General features: G+C 36.9%; 1 protein-coding gene across 1 annotated transcript in view; it reads right to left on the bottom strand.

The window, feature by feature from the left end:
• The window catches only part of NELL1 (neural EGFL like 1), a 284,886-nt gene that overhangs the window by 18,400 nt on the left and 243,162 nt on the right, over nt 1–23,324 (bottom strand). Inside the window, exon 16 of the mRNA XM_082762270.1 lies at nt 562–702. Coding sequence (XP_082618396.1) covers nt 562–702 — 141 coding nt within the window. The remainder of the gene's footprint in view (nt 1–561; nt 703–23,324) is intronic.

Raw genomic sequence — 23,324 nt, 5'->3', positions numbered from 1 at the left:
ACAGACAAACTCCTCTGCACCCCTTAAACTTTCCTCTCCCTTCGTGCTCTTAGGGCATTATTCTCCAAATACGGTGCATAAAGTGCTTTATGCTATTCGCATAACTCTAAAAATAAAATGTTGAAGGTATGGAACAATGCAAAATAAACATATCAAAGTAATACAGACATACACCAAATCTGTTCTCTCGCTGCTGTGCTGAAATCTGAAAGGCAACTCTTCCCCTTTTGTGGCCTATTATGCTCCCTGGAAAGCCTGCTTTCACTTCAGGTTTTAAAGCAACTTATTATGATAAATGGCAAGGCTCAGTAAGTCACACTCTGGATCTCTGACTGCCTCCCTCCTGTAATAACTGTGCTAAAACGTGATGCGTCTTAAACTAGCATCCAGGCTGTGGGGCTGGGGATGCTGCCAAACACAGACACGCTTGCTTGCATTCTCATTTTAGCCTCAAACACAGCAACAGCTCAGGACAGTGTCTCAGTAGTCACTTTATAACACCATGCAGAACGCGAAAAGAAAAAAAAAAAAAAAAAAAGCGCTATGCTGATCATTGCTTACCAACACAGGACTCCCCGGAAAGAGAATAGGTTCCATTGTCATGGAAACCGCTTCTGCACTCACAGTGGTACCACCCTGGGAGGTTAACACAGCGTGAATGGTTGTGACACTCAATGATCCCCTCTGCACACTCATCAATATCTGCCTCAGAGAAAAACACAAGCCAGCCAGGAAATTAATTTCCTTTGACACCAATGCTTTAGGATTTTGTTTTTGCTTTTTAAAGTCTTCCTTTAATGGATCATGGTTTATTACGGTTCCAAACAGCAGACACTTCAACATGACTGACATAACAACAATAAAAAAGAACGGTACATCATGGAATTTGATACATATGAGACATTTGTTTACACCATGCTTTGTTTAAAATGCAAAGCAAACATACAGAAATTTTGTTCGTTGTGTTGTTGGCGTGTTTTTTTTGTTTGATTGATTGTTTTAAATCAGATTTGTCTGCACATGCAAAGCATTGTAGAGCAGGTTCTCGACTGAGAAGGCACTTTCAGCAACATTGCTGCTTTACTGACTGCACGTCCCAGGATACCTTGGAAAGAAAAAACCTTCTCTTCAGGATGTGTTCCCAGGGTTCAGCTGTGGTACTTTGCAGCTCTCTGGCACTTAACGTGTTCAGGGCACTTTGCAAACAATAATTAATCTTTTGCATTTATATGATCAAAATGAATACCTACCACATGTGTAACAGTGTGCAACAAAAAGAAAAGGCAGTCTATGTTTCAGCTGCAATAAAACATTTAGCTGGAAAAGAATGAAGCAAATGACACCATACCGGTAAGTCTGTAGCAGTGGAAAGGTACAGCAAGTGAAATACCCTGCTGAGTTTCAATAAATGTGCTGTTTTTATAAAGGGTTTTTACAAATTTCCGTAACATGGTTAATAAAGACCTCATAATTGCTAGTAACCTTGGTTAATCATGGCTGACACGTGGCTGTTGCTCCCCTTTGAGCATTTTTCCAGCACATTTTGTAGGGTTGCAATTAAAATTAGCAAATTAATTATATGTTAACCTTGCAGTAATTTAAGAAACTATTATATTTTGATTCCTCTTTTTAGCTCAGACTGTTTGACTATTTTTTTTCCCTCCCCCATCTTGGTTACTTTCCAGCTGCGTACCTTATCAATTAAAAAGAATCTCAAATCACTTCAAATTATTAACTGTTGTCATCCATTGAGATTTTTTCTTGGCCATTGGCACAGTTAACATACTTATAAAATCATCTATACTGAACACACGAATTTGGTGAAATTAGATTCGCAATCTGCATTTGGTTCTGCAAGCATCAGAGAAGAAATGTTATCTGATCCTGACGCAAGAGTAAGTTAGGGTTACTAAGTAACCACAGAATGCAGTTTTTATCCCAATATACAGAATACATACACCAATATGGTTTTATTGACAGCAGGGAGTCATGTTGAAATCGATTTGAATGAAGTATCCTTCAATCTTCAATATCCCTCAAATCTTCCTTTTTTGTTGTTTGTTTACATCTTGTAAGCAATACCATAGAAAAATTTACTTTTTCCTCATTTAAGTAAAAATGTTTATTCTTGTTAAATATGGTTAAGAAGCCTAAACAAAAGCATTTTTTCATTTTTGAGTTCACATTCCCTCAAGAATAAAGCAAGTTATCTGTATAACAGGGTTACAACCACTATTTATATGAAGCTTTATTCAGCTTCCATCTAACAATAAAGTCAATTTTTTACGCTTTAAAATCTGTCATTGCTGCCACCTTTTCTGTACTTTTTATTTTGTAGAAGCTAATTTTAGTGTTAAAACACTGCACAAATCTAGCTGTCCATCAATGATGAGTGCTGCTTGCAAACTCAGACACTTTCAATTCATTACAGCAAATGGAATTTATAACCATGATCTTTTCACATGTCATGGCTGATGGAACAAGTTTAATCCTATTTGGAAAGTGAACGACTTTGCTATTGCAGGTCAATTGCAAATGAATCCTTCTTGCTTTCTTTTCTTCCCCTGCGTTCAATCTGAGAATGTTCCCGTTCAAAGATTGCTTCTGTGGGTCAGTCCTGTACTGGGCCTCTTTATATTCAATTTTACAATTTTTAATTTACAAAATCAATTGAGTTTTTCTAAAGTTCACTCCTGAAGTTAAGCCCTTTTGAAAGTGCATTTGGTTTAGACTCATGGTATAGGATATTAATTGACTGGTAAATTACTTTTCAGAAAGCCTGTCTGCCAGGATACCAAAGTTGAGCAGCAGCTTGCTTAATGGAAGAAAAATGGTATGTAAGTCTCTGTACGTTACATCAGAAAAGTAAAATAATGTATACAACTATTTCAAGACTACATGACCTTCTTATGGCAGTACTCTAACTGTCAATAGCTTTTGTCCAATGATTTTTAGGGAGACAAAACAATTTCTTAAGCACACTTCCAGTTGTATCAATTCTTCCTTTATTCCTCGATCTCCATAAACCAGTAGAGTTACACCAGCTGGGCCTTACCCATGCCTGGGACAGGAGGCAAGGCAACAGGAGGTGCAGTGCTGGCTGCTTTGGGAACGCACGCCATGAAAGCCACTGTTGTTGCAGAAACAACTAAAAAAAAAAAATCCTTCAAGCTCTATTCTGTACCACTACATCTCCTCTCCCAGAGCCATTTCCAGCTTACAGGTGGTTCCCTGCTCTTCCCCCTCCAGTGCAACTCAGCACCTCTCCTTGCTCCCTAGCCCAGCGTTCCCCTGCATGGTATGTGCTGCATATGTGCACACTGGGTTGTTGGTGTGGGCAGGAGAATGGGGAAGCAAACCTTCCCTTGCTTCTGCAGCAAGGTAGTATTCCTTTGGCAACATGTTATTTAACAGCACCATATAGAACAATATGCACGAAGAGCAGCATAAACCGAAAAAAAACATTAGGGGCTTTTCCATTTGTCTAATACATCACAGGTCCTTATTCCATGTTTAAAATTATGTCCATAAAAAATATGAGGGAAGAAAACATGATTAGGTCTGTAAGAATCTCCTGACATCCAGTGTGTTATTTGTAGCATATGGATAAATGTATTTCTGCAGGTATAGGAAAGTATTATGGATTTGTTTTAGAAACTTCAGAATGATTTAAGATGCTCATAACACAAAGAGGCATCTGCAAACAACAGCTCTATAAAATGGCATGCCATATACCGTGACACTGCTTAGTTCACCTAATAGATCATTTCCATCTTGACGTATGGCTTTGATAACACTTTTTAGAGGAATCTATACAGGAAGATTTTGCTACACATAACAGCTAGGTCAGGGAGTTTGAATCAATTCGCCTTTCTTTATCTTTGCTCTTCTATCTTCAGATGCTAGCACTATATTTTGCATACTTGTCTTAGGATGGATAGCTTTCTGTTCAAGTCTGATTTGGGATTTTGCTACAGAATTTGAACTATATATACACTATTTATGTGTGTGCGTTGTGTGCAGACACTCACCAGCATATGTTCTACCTTTTCATCACATAATGTTAGGCTGAAATGAAAGTGTGTACCTCTGATGTGGGAGTAAAAAACAGTACAAAAGTTATAACCAAACTTCAAAGGAGCAAAGAAAAACCTATCCGGAAATCCTGTAATGACACAGGCCAGAAGAAACAACAATTGGACATTTTTGGGCTGTGTTCCCATGCCTTAGGTCTTGCCCGCTCTTGGCGCTCCTGGCAGCATAGTGGCACATGGCTGTCAGGACTCCAGGCTCTGCCTTCGTACAGCATTCCAGGCATCCTGCCACGGATGGAGGACCCTGGGTCTTTACATGCACATCTTCACCTTGCCATCCCATGTGGCTAAACCATGCTCACACATTTCAGTGAAAACACATTCACTGACTCCCTGACTTGTTCTAAAAAATCTGTGCTAATAGCTATATAGTCCAAAACAAATAAAGTATTTGTGAGAAACAGTCAATTTAATATTTCCTTGGGAACTGAAAATTTCCCACATCCTTAATTTGCCTCTCTAGTCTTCAGCTAAATATCTATTCTACCTTTACACTGAGTGTAACATTTTTCTTTTCTAGTTGCAACACAACATCAGACATAGCTGTCTTACCCCCTGTGGAACTATTTTTGCATTTTTTTTATTCAAGCTTTCTTACAACATCCACGTGAAAGGAGATCCTGTACAGGTCGTTGTTGCTTTTACCCCAATGCAGTTATTTAACTGTCATTAGTACAGAATTGTTAATGGAACTGGCAACACTCCATTATAATGGCTTTGCAAAAGCTCAAAAATGGCACAGTTTTGTATTGTATAAGAAAGGCACCAGTTGGTTTTGAATAAGCTCTTGCAGGATGTTAATCCAGTCCTTTAAGGACAGGTCTATAATTTTTTACTTTTACCATCCCAAGCTTCTTGCATTATTCATAAAGGTATTTATGCATGCAAGATAAATAGGATAATTTACCTCCAAATAAAACACAATGACTTCAGACCTAGTGAAAAAGTAAAATTAAAATAATTCAATCTTTTCTAATGCTTCATCATATTTAAGTCACCGTGTAATAATACTGAAAGGAAAACTGCTCAGTGTGTTGTAATAGCTAACATTCTACGGTTTCAATGAGACAGAAGAGCTTTATTATAAAAGTGTCGGTTCTTCAAACTCCTACAGTACTCTTTTTCATTAAAAAAAAATAAAAATAAAAAATTACGTGATCCTTATCTTCAGCTCTCTGTTGATCAGGAGACCTATAAGTACGAAAGGTTTGTACTAACAAGAGAGGATCATACAAGTCTCAGGGTTCCTGAATTAATGCCATACCCTGGCAGTTAACTCCATTAATTCCAGAGTACTATAGCTTTATTTTCCACCTTACAATATGTTTCTTCAACATAAAAACACCAGAAAAATTCAGCCAGCCTACTGAGGCATAAGTTCTATGTAGAATGCAGCCTCTTCTCATCTTCTACTTTCACATGAACCCCACTTCCAGAAGACAGAGATAGCAAGAAAGGGATGTCACTGACAGCACTATGCAAACAGCTTTCCTGCTGCAAAGGAGTCATCCAACTACTTCAAATAAACCCCAAAAGCAAAGACAACTACTTTGGATGAGAAGAGATGAAAGTCTCTTTCTAAAAAAAATGTCTCCCACGTTCTTACCTTTATGCCAAATTCATTACATGTAAGCATATCATAATTCTTTTGTTTTACATAAACTTATATTAAGGCTGAATTTTACCTGATACTATTAACTCTTTTATCAGGTGACTTGTTAACACTCTATATTGGCTTTGAGAGTTCTCCACAATTATCAGGAAGGCATCGCATCTACTTTTATACATACACTATACAAATCAGTAATACACTGACAACAGCTATCCTTAAAGACTACATCTTTTTCCCAGTGCAAAGTAGAAAATGCTACGACACTGACCTTGTCACAGGTTTACAGCCCAGCATGCCTGGAATACCAATGACACAGCGAAGAACAACAATTTAGTCGTTAAGCGAACGGTAACTTAGAATAACACAGATAACTGTATAATTTAGTTACATTTGAATAATGACTCATGGTTGTTGCTTAATCTCATGGGGCCAATTCACTCTTAAGACCACAGAGATGCTAAAAATCAGAAAGGACAGGAAACACATCTGAGCCCTACCTATTGACATTTTTAATAATCAATTTCTTCTCTTATAAATTAAGGTGACAGAGAGCCCACTTCTCGCTGACTAAAGCTAGTAGCAAGCTTTGGAATAGTTGCTCGCAAAATTCTTCCTTGACATTTAGCCTCTTTTTTAATTACTTTCATTTTAACTCATTAGGAGATTTTGGGCAATCAACCAGCACCAGATAACATATTCCTCTCTCCTCAGCAGTCACGGCAGTTTTCACAGACTGATTTTAATTGCATTATATTTATATTGGCTTTTACAGTTCCTTCTCAGGCAGGAATAGTTTTGCCTGAGTAAATGGTACAGGCTTTGGTCCATTTTTCTATTTTGAGGACACAGCAGTAAACTATAATGCTTCGGATCTGTTGAGATAGTAAATACAACTCAAATTCAGGAATAATCAAACTCACACAACAGTTTAATGGTACTAGATGGCTTTCAAGGATTAAAGGTGTGCCCACCACTCATTATAATTAAAGAACAGCTGTAACGTGCTTTATCGTGTAATTCTAGATTGGCTTTATCAAGATTTTTAATCATCTCAAACAGAAGTGCAAATTTAGAATGATGAGTTTAACAAGGAAAAAATGGAATTAAATTCATATCAGAATAATAACAGACTAGTGGTACCAGCAATTTTTAAGATTAATTCTTCTAATATATAACATCTAATTTACTGAAATTCATTTTTAATACACACTCCAAGCTGATGTCTTTATCAGTTTAGTGCATGCCTTTCTCCCACGCTCTTATTTGTCTATTTGTATGCTAAATATGCAGTACGCTTGGAGTTTGCAACCTAACGCTCTTGGAGTATACAAATAAATGTCAATTCACAACACTGGAGATGAAACAAGAGTTTTTGATTCCCATATTTAGAGATTGCTGGGTGACACAGCCAGACTGCTCCGTGAAAAGCATGGTGGGAATATACAAGGCAAGGTGAAGAACTATTTCATATTTAGTGTTGCGTTTTGAGTTTCTGTTGCAAATAGGATTGTACGTATCACTCTGTAAGTCAGAAGGAAAGAGACTGACTTCACAATTAATAGGTTAAGTTTCAAACTGAGGTAGAGATTCTTTGTCAGATTTGAGGCCTATGGTCAATATGTCTTTCAAACTACATAACTGTGAAAACAGATGTGGTATTAGGCCAAAATTTATCATATTTGGGCTCCTTACATGTCTTGAAAGGCAACTTGCCATCCCAAGGAAACCATTTCCAATTATGTAGAAATAGGTACCAACAGTGCATAGTCTCTAACCTAAAGTTACCCGTGTGCACCTAGTCTGGCAACATTTTGTATAGCAAGTCACTTGCAGACCATTAGTTCCGTGATATATATTCAATTCATTTGTAAGATCTTCTCAAGTATGATAGAGGCGCCGCACACAATTTACAGGTAAGGTGACTACAACAAAGAGAGATAGAGCAAACTGCACAAAGCAGCCCAAAGCCAATGCGTATGAAGCTCCTCAGCTTTTCTATTCCAGTCCAGAGTCCTAACTTTTAGGTTACCTTTTCTCTATCCTCTATAAAGATGTTCTCAAATAGCCTGGTAGAGGCAAGGAAAACCTTCACTCCCCACTCCCCTCACGACTTCAGTATGAGCTTAATTTTTGAGGAAATACTCAGTATCTTTATCCCTGACTGCTAATTCAAGTAAATTGGAAGAGTGGATTTGCATCTGTAGTTATTATATACAGAGCAATTATTCAGAATATTAGATACGCATAGTAGAATACAATGAGAGAACAAGATCTACAGGAGAGATCTTTCATGTCAATAGCCTGTAACCAATGAAGCCCTCAGCACACACAGATCTTTTTCTATAAAGCTAGGATTCTGTACATTTAAAAAAAATACATATTCAAACCTATCCTTAATAGCATGGTATTTTTATGCACTAAGCTCCTTAAAGCTAGTTCAAAGCATAAACGCTGTAAATTCAGATTCATTTAATTTACAGTGACGAGTACAACCATACTAAAAATATATTACAGATTGCAAAATTACATTTCAGAAAATCCACATGGCAAAATACATCATGTATCTGATAAAAAGATTAGTTCATCAACCAGAATAAAAATCCTTTTGACAATTGATTTTGGCATGCTGCAATTGAAGAGTTGCACGTTCCTTGCCAAGATCACAGAATTTGAGAATCACATGTAGACATATCTTAAAACAAAATAGTTGATGCTCTGAGAAGGAATACTCACTCCAAATAAAACTACTAAAATAAACTGTATACGGGCTGCAGACCGGTTGATCAGAGTTACAAAAGACAAATGTAGCTTCTTATAAAACAGGACACTGACAAACAGCATTCTCTACCCAACGTACCGGTTTTCTGCAACCCAGTGAATTGCACAAAAAGAATCATTCAAATGACACTAGCTGTACCTATAAAAGCTTCATTGATGAGCCTTAGCATTATTATCCAATGCTAGCAGATGACTTCATGCAGAATCTTTAGGTATAATACATAACCAATATATCACTCTATCTAGCACTTGAAATGCTAAAGTTCAACATCAAAGAGCCATAGAAATAGCCTATTATTTTATCTAGTACATCCTGTGACAGAAAAGAAATGCTCCCTACCATACATTCTTTAGTGATTTGCCTCAAACAATTTTAAAATGACACGCATGATAAGTCCTCCTTCACTTCATTGGGAAGATTATATTGCAGTCCAATAGTTCACAATGTTAGGATTTTTTTTTTGATTATTTTGAGCCCTACCCTAATCGAATATGGTTCAGACAAAATAACTCTTGTCAAAACAATTTCACTGCTAACAGGAGGCTGCAGCTGATGAGAAAATGATAAAAAAAAGCACATTTTCTTCACTATGGCTGGGGTGGAGGAGTTTCAGCCACTCTTTTCTAAATTCCCATGTAAACCACAGTGCCGAAAGGCAACAGAAGCAATGTTAAATTGCAGGTTCAGATTTTGTACACATCCCGTAGCACCCCTGAGAGTTTAGTGATAATGGCAAATATTCTCAATTAGTTTTCTTAAATCGTGAAATGATTAACAGCTTCAGAAAAAGCATTTAGCATTCAAACAGTAAAGAACTCTCTCAAGGAAGTAAATCCCCCAAAAAAGTGTAAAAGGAGCTCTTGAGATCATAAACAGAAAAATGCAAAGCTCTCTGCATCCTTAATTAGGAAAGAAAACGGTTCAGAAAGCGCTGTTCAATATAGAACAGATGATAAAAATGCATACGTTGGAGAATGTATGAACACAGGAGGATAAGGAGGATGAAATTTGTGTTGGGTCTTCCAGACACTACACTGGATTCAAAATATTCTCATTCTGTGGAAGATGTCTGTCCACTCTGGAATGTATACATACTTATTTTTGATAACAGTAAGGCTACGCAAAAAGATCCTTTAAGATATCAAATAGAAAAAGACCATAAGGATTGTTTAAGAGAAAGCAAAACGCTTACATCACATCGCCTATCTCTTTTTGTTCATAGTGTAAGTAAAGGCCGTTCTCTACTTTGGTCTGCTTGAACTTTTTTTCCAATCCCACCACTATGCATGAATCCATCCACTCCTGCCTCCTAGTGATGTTATATTTATCCAGATTCCTAGCTCAATCATGCCATGGGCAGAATCATAAAAATTTTCTTGTTGTGATTGCCCATGCACAATGCAGTAAGTATATTGAGAAGCATGAATGACGTGTGCTTTCCTGTTTAACTTGAACAGCACCATATTTCATTGCACTAAACAATCAGAGTCAAAATGTTCTAAGAAATCTAGCAAAATTTACTAAACAAACAGAACACTCCAACCATCCCACTCAAACATGCAGAATGGCCAGGATTTAGTCCTATGTGACTAGAGACATTCAACTATCCCATGCATCCCAGTAGTCAATGAACTGGGATAGGGACTTTCAAAGGCTAATGCTGACTGCTTAATAGCTATCTTTTTTATCAACTTGAATCAAAATTCATTTCTTTTTAAGCTTATTTGTTCTATATAACGCATTAAGCATTTAAAAATTGTAAACATAAATATTTATTTTTAATCAAGTTAAAAAATCCCTGATGGAAAATTCAAAGTTCTTGGTTTACACTGAAAACATATATATATATATATATATATATATATATATATATATAAAGGAAATGATCATCTTACATCCAGTTTTAAACATAACTGAAGAGAATAAAGTATATCAACAGATATAAAAGCTCAGCGCTGCTTCCAGTAAAAACTTCCAAGTGAAAAACTCAACAAATATTTGGGATTAAAAACTTTAGTTATTACCGCTACACCTCTTTTTAAATACTGCAATGAGTATTTCCAAACAAATAACAAGTGACTGTTTCCTTAGCGCAAAATGTGCACTTTGAAAGCACATGCTCTCTGTTTCATTTTATAGTTACAGACTCAATTTATAACTTCACTAAAGCATTAGTTGCAGACTTTGATCAGACCCCACTTTTCCCAGACTGGGTGCTGCTTCAGACATCAATAATTCCAATTAAACCAACTCTGAGATATGACTACATCATTTCTCCAAGCAATTAAAATTGTGTAACTGAATTAAGCAGAAAACCCTGAAAGAAAAGCCAGAGGACTCATCAAATGTTAATAATAATAATAATAAATAGATTGTATTATTATACTGGATTTCATCCTGTGATCTCAAAACATTTCCTAAGTATTATGTAATACTCAAATACTTTTGGGGGGAAGGGGAATAAAAATATTATCTAAAAGAGTTTTGACTTCTCAGGATGAAGATAGTTGCCACTGTTCATTGCATGAATAAGCCCTCTGCTTGTTAAAAAACATATTTATCCAAATTACTTTTGTGTCTCCAATTTCACTGAATTGACTAAGTTTTATTATACATAAATTGAATGTAAACGCTTTTCATAAGGACTCCCAAAGTTAGGAATTCCTCACACTGATTTTATTATTTGAACACCACAACATAATCCACTCCCTTAAAATGTCCTAACCTACACAACTGTTCCACAAAAACTTATCTGTAAGAACTGGCACTTAAAACCAGATTCTATTGTACTGGGAGAATCATTTTGAACTTTGATTTTGTACCATCTCAAATGGCTACATGATTTCAGTATCAGAGTTTGGGGTTTTTGGGGTGTTCCAAGGGCTCAGTGAATCAAGTGAGCTGCATAAATCAAGGACTGGAAGGAGCAGCTACCTCAAGTTTAATAGTGGTGGTGCTACTACTGCTGCTGTTTAGTCTAGACAGTTCTCTCCCCTTTATTTCTGTTTCCTTGTAAACACAATTTTTTGATACTACAAAATCTTCAGCAGCTCTTCAGGATATTCTGAATATACAGATCATGTGGACATTAATGAATACATTGATACATGAATCATATAGAACATAATCATTCTACAGAGAGTTTTCAAATATGTGTATATACATACATCTATAATCTAAGAGTCTCTGAGTTTCATTATCAATGAAATAAATTTGACTTATGGCACACAGTATACTAGAACAAGAATTCAAAAAAAAAAAAAGAAGAAGAAAACAGAGCACATACACTGTCCCTTTAGCTTGTCTGTTGTGTTTGTTTTCTTGTTGTTGTTTTTCCCCTAACCGCATTGGATATGTTCCTTTCCACATTAAGATGGGTGTTTTTTTTTCTATGAAAATTATGCTGTCCATCATGCACACTAGATCCAGATCAAAAACTGTTTGAAATGTTTTGATCTGGTTAATGTGGACAAAGACAATTGTAACTATGAATATCAGAGAATATGAGCAAGAAAAAGGTTGCAGCGGATGGCCATGAACCAGTAAATATATAAATAAATAAATAAATATAATAAAATAATTTGTTCACAGTGAGAAATACAACCTATATCAACAAATGGTAATGGCTAGTGGAAATTATTCTTAGGGCCACATGAAAGTAACTACTATGTCACAGTCTGCAAGGCATGCATTGCTTGAGAGTCAGTGGAAAACATACTTGCTGCCTGACAGGGACTGGGGCCAAGGGTCACTCAAAAATCTATGAGTGCTAAATACAATAAATCATACTGAATATAATTGTCAAGGAACTTGGGACCACCACAAAAGCTTTTCACACATACACTGCTTGTGAAACTTAGTGAAGAAAAGACAAATTACGAGATTTCTGTTACATTTAGTTTTTAACCTGTGTCAGCTCAGAAATCCTACAGACAATCTTCTAATTTATTGAATGCAGTAAAAGGATGGCTTCATTACTTACCCTACTACCCCAAAATTAGCCAGTCTTTCAAATGGAAGTCTTATTTTCTTTAACATAAGTTCATTACTTTTTTCTTTTTTTCTTTTTTTTTTTTTCTTTTTTTTTTTTTTGTTAATAGAGGACATTTATTACGCTCCTCAGGGATGTTTTCTTGGTAAAATTACCAGTTTACATTAAGTGAAAATGCAGTCTTTGGTCTCGCAGTTTTTTAGTCATCGAAATAATTTCAGTTCAAATGTTATAGCCTGAATAGAGCTGCTTCAGAATTGCATCCAAACACACACCTAAATTATAATCCCATCCAATATATTCACTTCAACTGCTGATAAAAAAGTTACTACCATAATGTTGCCTTCACATGGTTTAAACGAGTGATATTTACACCCATATTTTAACCAGAAGCTCCTGCAGAATCATTCTGTTGGGGTGATAAACACAGACTACCAGGAAAGGCGAAACAGGGAAGGTACTAGCTGACAAGAAGGAACTGGAATAATAAGAGAATATTTACAGTCCTCTTCCACTTCAGCTGGCTCTGCCTCTCTGAAGTGTAGCTGGGAAAGAACCAGCATTACTGAACAAACACATATAAGTGCAATACCTTACCTCATCAAAGACCGCATATATTTCATTAGGGTAGCTCAGCTTTTATCTTACAAAATCAGAAATAAAAGGGCTGAGGGCCACCAACCGCTAGTTCACAGAGACTGGCAGCCTCACCTGTGTCAAACTGAAAGCATTTGTTGGGCAGAGTAACCATGGGGGAGGGAGACAGTGCCTGTGAGGAACATATTGAGAGTAAGGGCAGGATGACACCTGCAGCTGGGGTGGCACTCCAGTCTTCCGTGATGCACAAGAGTTACAGAAAGAGCTCACAGGAGCCTAATGAACCACATTCACAATTCCTTCTTCTTTTTAAGTTACTTTGATTTTGACCTTACAATGAAGCACTCACATACACAGTTCACTGCTACCTACCTTTTAATGACATTTTTTTCCCAAATAAACGTTTAACTGAGACTTAGCAATTACACTGCCATTGGCTTAGCAGTCAGACACCAAATGTTACGCATGGTCCTTTTTGCTTTAGAAAAAGAAAAAGAAGAAAAAAATGGCAAAGAACAACGAACAAGTCCTAGAGCAAAACAGCATTATCTTGCCTTTGCTTAGTGCAGAAGAAAACCAGTTCCTCATTTCTGAAATGATTTTTAAAGATCTTAGTTTCCAACAGGGGACAATCACCTGTTGCTCATCCTGTACAACTAAAGTAAGCTGTAGAGGTCTGATAGCATTCCATATTCCCACTACAATTTTGATTCCCACAAAGGACATCCAAACCCCTTCAAGCAACAAATATTATACAGAGATTCATCTCACCTAGCTTTAGATGGATAGAAAAAGTTATCTGTCTTAGAGGTATTTATCTGGTCCCCATTTATCACCAATGGAGAGCTGAACACTTTTATACTACAATTCATCTAACACCTACTTTAGATGCCTCCTTAGAAGACAATGCGTGATGCGTTAGAAATACATATTTCTTTCCACTGACTATAAAAGCTGCTTAGCTTACCTCAAAGGCAGACAGCCACAATCTCTCCCATTAGAACAGCATAAGACAAATTCTATTTCACCTGGCAACGTATTCATCTACATGAAAAGGAATCAGGGACAAGTATGCCATAGGGACTTGTAACTCTAAGTTATGCATCAGAATCTCTGACTAGTTCAGGCTGACTGGGGCCTTCAGAGGTCTCTGGCCCAACCTCTGCTCCTGGCAGGGCACGCAGTGAGGACAGACCAGGCTACTCAGGGCTGTATTTACACAGGTCTTGAAAACTTCCATGAATGGAGACTGCACAGTACTCCTGGGCAGTCCGAGTCACTGCTTTTTCCTCATGAGGAAAAAGTTGGAACCTTTCTTGCTCCAATTTGCATCCATCATCTTTCATCTCCCCTCCATAAAACTCTGTAAAAAAGCTTGGCTCCATTTTCTCGGTAGCTTCCTGTAGGTGCTGTTCAGCTGCTGTTAGGTCCTGCTGAAGCTGTCTCTTCTCCAGGCTGATTAAGCCCCATTCCTCGACCTCCCTGCATACAGCAAGTGCTTCAGCACCCATCACCTTGGTGGCTCTCCGCTATTCCAGTTGCAGGTTTTCAATGTTTTTCTTCTTTTGGAGGGGGCCAAAAGAGGACACGGTATTCCAGTTGTAGCCTGAGGAGTACTGAGTATGAGGCCAATAATCACTGCCCTCAACCTCCTTGTTCTGCTTCTGTTAATACAGCCTCCTACTGAGAAAATCCTCCTTCTGTGTCTGCTATGGTCACCCCCAGAGCTGGCTGATTAATTCCCTCCAGGCAGCCGTCTCCTCCCTGGCCACTGCAGGTATTTTAAAGACTTGTTTCATGCTTCCTTCCGCTCTGCTTGTTGCTCTGTGGATGTTGGCCTCCTGTTTAGATGTGCCCTCTTGAGCCATTACATTGTCAGCTGATGCACTCCTTCTCCCCTGGCAGCAATAACTGAAATAGCCTGCATCAGCTCTAAGGAAAGGCTCCACAGGACCAACGCTAGGTCATTTGTTCAGCAAGCTGAAGATGAATCAGAAGAGATCATCTCCAAGGTGGTGGTGTTTGGCAGGCACGTAGGCAAGCAGGCTACTGGGGCTGTTTTGGCCCCTTTAATGGTCCAGTGGGAGACACTTGATGAAAGAAGCAGTTTGAAGACATGAAAACAATGCTTCTAACGATGCTTTAGGGGAGCTATTTTACAATAAGACCTTGTCTGCTTTTTATTGTTCTTTATGCATTCTCATACCTTCCTGTTTTCTTGGTTTCTTCCCCCTCCTTTTCTGGTATAGAATAAAAAGTTCAGGTGACATTACAAAGAAAAGCTCCTAATCCTAGTGCAAGGATGGATTTCAGACATACCAACCAACACAACAGCTTTCTTTTTCTTGAACATGCTTTGGGGCTTTGTCTTGAATATTTTTGTTCTTGTTTTTGCTCAATTCCAGAAGAGTATTCCAACCCTTTCCAAAGCTAAACAACCCATACGTGCTCTACTGACAAATGCATGAACAAGCTCTGTGAGTGCTTGTACATGGCAGAAATCATTCACCCCTTGATTTAATTCTTCTTTTAAAAACACCTCTGCAACAGAGATTTTTTTTTTTTTGGCTTAAGCACTCATAGACCATAGTTCTCTTTTAAAAGAAATTTATCTATTTCTGAGGTGGGACTAGAATCTTCTGAACTGCTTTAATAGCTTTCATATTTTATAATCTTTCTCATCAATGTTTAAATTTTTGCCTTCATTAATATTGCTCTAAGTCAAAAGTGCCTTTTTTTATTTGCTTTTTTTTTTTTTTAAGTCAGTAGAATTCGACCAATGACAATGAGATAAGAACATTCAAATAATAATAATATATATTAAAAAAAAAAAAAAAAACACACAAAAAAACATGTTTTGCTTACTCCATTGAAAACCATTTACAACTGTAGACAGTATACAATGAAATTCCTTTACCAATTGTACCAATCACTGTCATCCCTGGAACTGTCTACAGCAGCTATTCACAGCACATAGTTATGCAGGCAAGGGCAAACAGAAAGTGGCCATGACCAATTAGGTCCAATTTGTGAAGTGTAATTTTCCAAACGGGAATTTTTCAAGACTCCATCCCAGGTTCTGTCAATGCCTTAGACCACATCATCATCAAAAAAGTTCAACTTCACATCTCAAGTCTGCAGTGCTTTCACCTCTGCATAACAACTGGACAGGTACTGTGTCCCCTAATGCAGTTCCCATCCTGAGGTGGATTTACAGTACCATGCCTGAGCTTCATGGACAGAAGTTTCAGGAAGGAGATGCTATACTGTAGGTGGAGCACTACCTGCCAAATATTATCTGCCATATAAAATAAATTATAAACAAACAAACAAAAAAGCCATTATGGAAAAATTACTTCTGAATGAAGCTTCCATCTTTTTTTTTTTTTTTCTTTTTTTCTTTTTTTTTTTCCATATGAAAGTGTGTCCCGTTTGTTGCAAAGGAGCAGTTCAGCACAGATCAAAGCATCTCCTGGCTGTGTTGTACTGCAACTGAAGTGTCAAACTGTTTCACAGCAACACTAATAAGAAATGTTTTGATGTGTGTGTCTGTGTGTATCAAGCACTTTAGTCATTACTAAGTAGCTACCCATAATATTTTATAAATAGATTACCCAAATTGTAATTTCATGTTATGATGCATCACTGAAAGTAACCCATATCATTATATTCCTGTTACTGACATGTTATCAAGCAAGATAGAAATGAACACTAAAGCACCCTTTTGAAATAGAGACATTTCCTGTGGAACAGTTATTTGGTGCTTCCATCAGAGAACACTGCGGAAGGCAACAGTGACAGGTCTAAAGATCATCACTCAAGTACCTTCTTTGATGAAATTAGAGTTTAAGAACATGAACGTCCTGAGCTGAACATCAATGAAAACAGAAAAGGTATAAAGATTTGGCCTTGAGCCTGTCGCCAGACGATAAGCCCACAGCACTATCTTCTGCCCTAGATAAATAGTCTCCACAGGTTACCATCAAATCAGATCTGATCCTCTTCTGAGCCTTTCCCAGCTCCAGAAGGCAATTAGCCTTCCTGTCAGGGCTCAGGGACAACACATGGATTCAGCTATAGTGGGATGCACAGAAGGACATGGATACATTCACCTGACTAAGAGTCACCCTTGCATCTCTAAAGAGGACAATTACCAAACATGTTCAGTCAAATATCTTTGCAATCTTTCTCTCCTTCTTGCTTTTAATTTGCAAAATATTAGAAAGTCAGACACTGCACTAACTCTCCTGAACATTCTAATTAAAATAAATCTGATGTTATAATTACAATTTTTTTTTTTTTCATACTGCTTTATAACACAACTGCAATGACTGTGACTGAGGGAGAGTATAGCACATTGCTGTTTTAGCTCTGCAGAGGACTCAACTCTGAAACTGCTGAGAAACATGGACCATGCTGCTGGTTGCTCTTTTTATGTTGAAACAGTTTTTATCATTTCCAGGAAAACTGAAAACACTTTCATGTGCAATTAACCAGTTGGATTGCTCAGATTCACATCAGTTATCAACCTTATTATTCACCATCTCCTTGTTATTCATCTGTGCTACTCTTTTTGGCATGAGAACACCATATATTTTTCTTTTAATTTTAAATGTCCCATTCAACTCGACAAATCCATAAAGCTTTGCCTCTTGAGCAGCATAATGGTACTTTTTTATTTTTTTCCTCTATTACTGCATAGCTCATGCCTAATGCTTGTGGTTTTCATTGATCTATAATTACCTAGTGATGACTGTATTGATAATTGGGGACTATTTAACTGATATGCATTAGTAAGAGGACACCAAAACAGTTGTCAAATTCAATAATTTAAATTTTCATTGAAAATGTACCTGTACAATATCAGAAAATATCTGATGCACATTCCGTAGCATTAATTGTCAAATTCTGTTTTATCATACATCAAAAAATTTAAGTAAATCATATGCTCCATCACTGTCTTTTGAAAAGTCATTTATGTGAATTTGAAATACTGTGTTTCTCTTGTTTTCTATTACTTCGTAGCACCGTATGCAGTCCTAGTGCTGACATACAGCATTTTAATTCCCTTAAATCTTTAGGAGAATATGGGCAGTTGCTACTTGGTATTGCTTCTCCAGTTTTTAGTTTAATTAAATGGCTTAACACTAATACACACACTACTAACACTGGCAAGCCATGAAAAGCCAACAGGAACCACAGAATCACAGAACTGTAGGGACCTCAAGAGATCATAGGGTCCAACCGCCCTTCCAAAGCAGGTTCCCTAGAGGAACAACAGAGAGCAGTATACAAACAGAACAATACCAAGAATTAAATTTTAAGATGCACAATTGTGAAGAATTTTTGAAAATGTTTTTAGATTCACAGGACAAAACACTTCATATCAAAACTTAATTTTAAACACACTAGCATTTCCAGTAAATTCCAATTTCTTATTTGCATCAACATCTTAAGTCATACACCAAACACGTTATAGGCACCTGTAATGATGTATGTTTCACAGACAGAGAAAAATGAGCCGGGAGAATTGAGGGAAGAACCTTCAATCACTTCAGTTAGTGGCCTAGTCAGGAGTAATATCTACAGTCTGTGAATTTATTTCCTGACTGTAGACACTAAATTACCCCCCTACCTCTCCAGCAACACTTTGTAAATGTTACAGTTTGGATACAACTTAGTGTTTAATACAGAACTTTAAACTGTATTAAGCAGCCTGAAAAAAAAACAAAACAAAACAAAACAAAAAAAACCACCCACGTCATACTCCAAAGACTGTATAATTTCATAGATGGAAGAAGATAGTGTCATTTTCATTTCTGCTATATGGTCTTATATATTTTCTAGATTTTAGATTTGCATTATAATTAAACTATGTGGTACTTTCCATGAACAATTTAAGTACTTAATGTGCACCATTTTGGCCCTTTAATTTTTGGGAAGCAAAGTGGCCAGTGAAAGAAAACAGAAAAAAAATGAGAACAAATGGTGAAGTTGCAGAAAGTACATGTGAAATGATAATAGCCCAGTTCAGTACCAAATAGTCTATCTTTGTAAAGACATACTTCTATGTATCAGTACTTCTAATAATGAACAAATTTCTACTCTGAAATTAACCTATTTCAAAACCTTATTTAAAGACCCTTCCATCCCTTACTCCTGTAGCTCCAACAGCGGAAAGCTAATCCAACCACAAAGAAAGGAGCACGCTCTGAAGTAACAAGGAAGATCTTATGTACCCCTTTTCCCCAGGTGTTTTGCCAAAAATACCTTTTTTGTTGGTATTTTGTCAATAAAAAGGAAAAGGGAAAGCATTTCAACCCTTGTGTCCTAGTGCTGGCAGTGTCACTGTTCTGCCAGATAATGGTGGGCAGAACATTAAGCTATTTGTGCTTACTTTTCCAAAGACTTTCAGAACGAGAAGAGGAAGAGCTAGAGAACAAACAGGAACATTGCTTTCAATCCTCAGGCAGCACATGAGAGACAGAGACAGACCAGAAGAGAGAGAAACACAGATACATAACCATCCCTGGATTAAACAGTTATTGCCAGTGGAGGCCAGCAAAATCATTTAACCACTCTCCTGAAAACTATGTCCATGTTTATTTTCCTGGACAAATCAATCTTTATCGGTTTCTGCAGTGTGGAACAACACTGTCAGAAAACCTTAAAGGGGACCCATCTGCAGAAACTTCCCTGTGATGTGAGAGAGCAGTGGAACAGCTCAAACACAGTCAACCTAACTCAAAAATGCAATGTTAAAAATATCTATGCCCTGATACACGTTAGATATTATGATATATATTATATATATTAGCATAGTTATTATATACTATTAAATATCTGATTAGATACCATATATTACGTACATTAGGGCTCTCCACAAGCCTTGTACAAACAAAAATGTGCAGCTTAATGTCTCTGACCAAACAGAGTTGTTGCTGTTGGGTCAAGGGTGCATTGTGTCACAAACCCAACCCTTGATCCATAGTCTTGGAGTAGTCTGAGTTAGTATTCTGTGTCTCAATAAAGCTTATTTGGGGGATTTAATTACAATGGTTTTGACCTGAAGTAAGTGCAGGGCTGGTCATTCCTGCTAAGACAGATAAATCAGATACAAACAGAAGTGAAACTTCAGGCATATAGAACGGTTTGCCTGTGAAAACAAGAATGTTCACAGACATCTAGTTATAGCTCTTAATAGGGGATTGCACAGCAGGACACCTAACTTTGTCACAGCCACAAAAAAAGAAATGGCAAAATTCCCTTGGAGATCTGAACTTTTCCTACTACGCCATCTCATTACGCTCAGCAATAAACTTGGATTAACTGTATCCTTAAAGTTCCTGGAAGCCTACTGATAAGAGAACTGGAAGATAGAATTTTTTCTTAAGAATTTTTCTTGGAGTTTATCTCGTATTTTCAGCAGAAAATATGTCTCTACAAATAAGGTAGAGACAGCTGTGGTTGGTTCAACTGGTACAACTTTGGAAAGCATTGCCAATGCCACAGAATACTGGAATTTCTTTCTGAAAGGAGGGAAAAGTCATAAAAACTTGACTAATAGAAAGAGAACTAAAAGTAATGATATTAAGCGCCTTGTCATTCTGTTTGAGAGCCTAGTAATGAGCATTTCTGCTAAAAGATAGGAAATTATCAGTGAGAAATGACTGGGGAGGATGAAGACCATATTAAACAATCACAGGATTATGGGGTAGGTAGTACTACTTTTATTGAAAAAGGTAAAACTGCTCTAGAACGTAATCAATTGTAGAATTTGTAACAGGAGCACAAAAACCTTAATACCATAAAACAAGGCATAGTGACACATCTCAATACAATTTTTGTCACTTCCGCTCAAAAAATAAGTATGAACCCTCAACAGAGACACAAGGACATACGGGTGAATTAACAATGTTTTATAAAATGTAGCATTCCTCACTTAATTGGATTAACACATTGCACACCATGGGGAGATGCGATTTCTTTGCGTAAGCTCATTAGGGGGTCAAACAAGGAAAAGATTAAGACAAAGAACAAGTGTCAAAACACCGATGAAAATGAGTATTAACAGTCAGGATAAGTCTAGGTTGGAAATCAGCAGAAGGTTCCTAGCCATAATATCAGCACTGTCTAGAACAGCTTTCCAGGGGAAATATCATAGAATATACAAGTTGGAAGAGACCCACAAGGATCATAGAGTCCAACTCTTGGGTCCTCAAAAAAATTAGATCATGAAAAAAAATAAAAAATAAAAAATAAGATCATGAAAAAAAAAAAAAAAAGTAGCAGGCTAACATTTTGTTGTTGTTTTCTGTTTAAGAAAAATAGGTGATTTTAGGACAGGCCTGAAAAATCCATCAATATGTTTAAGTGATACAGTCACCCGTGGTAAGTGGAAACTTAACTGAATTATCTGGAAGTCCCCTGTGCTGTGTAAAATGCTGGGTATTTTATTACTTTGTTAATGACAATTACTTATCTATGATAAAATTCTGAAGTTTATTCTTCATATAATACCAGATACCACAGGGTAACCCTGTGATCCTCCTCCCCTTTTCTGTATAACAAGGAACTGCCTGATTTCCATTATAATTTTGTTCTGTTAGCCATCCAGAACTAGCTAACACAGACTAAGAATGCTTATTTATCCCTAGACTTGCGTAACAGATTTTTGAATACAAAACATGGTTTGTTTGTTTTTCTTTTGAGACAGGAAATGACAGAAAGGACTGGGGAAAGGAGAGCTATTGATGTTTCAATATATACTTTCCAAAAGCATTTTACATTTGCAACTTCTACAATGTTTCTGGTTATCAGCCAGGTCTATCTACACATAAACCACATAGTTTACAAGTAACTATCTTCTCTATCACATAAGACCCAATGGATTGTAAGAGCTAATTTAAAAACATTACGATTTCTTGTTCAAATGTGCAATTAAGAAGAGAAATGAAGATTGAGATTAGCGATGGCAGAAGAACTCTAAACTTTATATTACACAATTAACATTTTAAGTAGAGTGGGTCAGAATAACTGGGCTGTTTACTTGCTTGCAACACTGGAGAGGGAAATAAGCATGCTTCAGGTCAAATAGTGCTTCATTTATTTTCTAGCATTATTTTAATGTTTTCAAGTCTTTGTAAAAGCCATTTCACACTTAAAATTGGAAACATTTACAAAGGTTTCAATAGCTTGCAGAGGCCTTAATAGGCTTCCAAACAGATACAAAAGTACATAAGGAATATGTACTTTTTCATATGTGGAATAGCCATACATGAAACCTTGGTGTGCTGTTAATTAAGCTCTGGATGTGTGCAGAGAGAATAAAAAAAAATCTACTGGAAAATCTGAATAGTTCATTTAACCAAACATTTGTCCCTCTGACTATGGAAAAAAAAATTGGAAAGTTAAAGGCTCAAGGTCATAAAAGATCATGTTCCAGTGCTCATTAAGAGGACTGCTAAGCAGCAATGACATACAGATTTTTTTATTCACTTAGCACAAAATGGGGAAATAATACAGGCCAATTTTCAGTAAATTAATACAGATGACATAGAGATGAGTTATTGTGCTCAGGCTGTTCTACCCTGAACATTGGTACCAGTCCAACACCTACTCCCTGAGCAAAGGGAAACTACCCATCACAGTAAAACACAGAGAGCAACCTGAGCATGACACCATACCAAAGCAAAAGCAATGCCACCACCACCTTGGAAGAAATGCACGCAAGTACCGTGTATCCTTCCCCTCTGCTCAGCACTCTGGTAGAGTCTTAGCTGCAGTAATATGTCCACCAAAGTGCAGGAAATGAGCTTAATGGAAGATATAGACCAACAGAAGATCCAGAGGAGAGGATATCAAGAATAACCAGAAACCTGGAAAACAAAACTTCAAGGGAATATGGGAGGAAAAAAAAAAAAAAAAAAAAAAAAAGATATGAAAATATTATACAGATGAATACAAATTGTACATGTGAAAATAGGCCTCAATCACGAAGTGGATTGAAGTAATATGCTTAAAATGTAACATAGACATAACATAGATATAAGATCTTAAGGAAAAAAAAAGCTAAGATAGAGAAGTACATGACATGCACAGGCTTTTTAGGGCAGCTGTGCAATCTGCATCCATGAAAGTTTTGAAGGGTGAAGGATTTTTTTCACGTGTGTGAAGAAAAGGTGCAGCTCACTGTGACATGTCAAAAGACCTGTCTTAGGTTCATTCCAGATTTATTTTCTGAGTCTAAAT

The sequence above is a fragment of the Aythya marila genome (assembly GCF_965140915.1).
Source record: "Aythya marila genome assembly, chromosome: 5".
Classification (NCBI taxonomy): Eukaryota; Metazoa; Chordata; class Aves; order Anseriformes; family Anatidae; genus Aythya; species Aythya marila.
The sequence above is the reverse complement of the archived record's forward strand: the minus strand, read 5'-3'. Positions and strand labels throughout refer to the sequence as shown.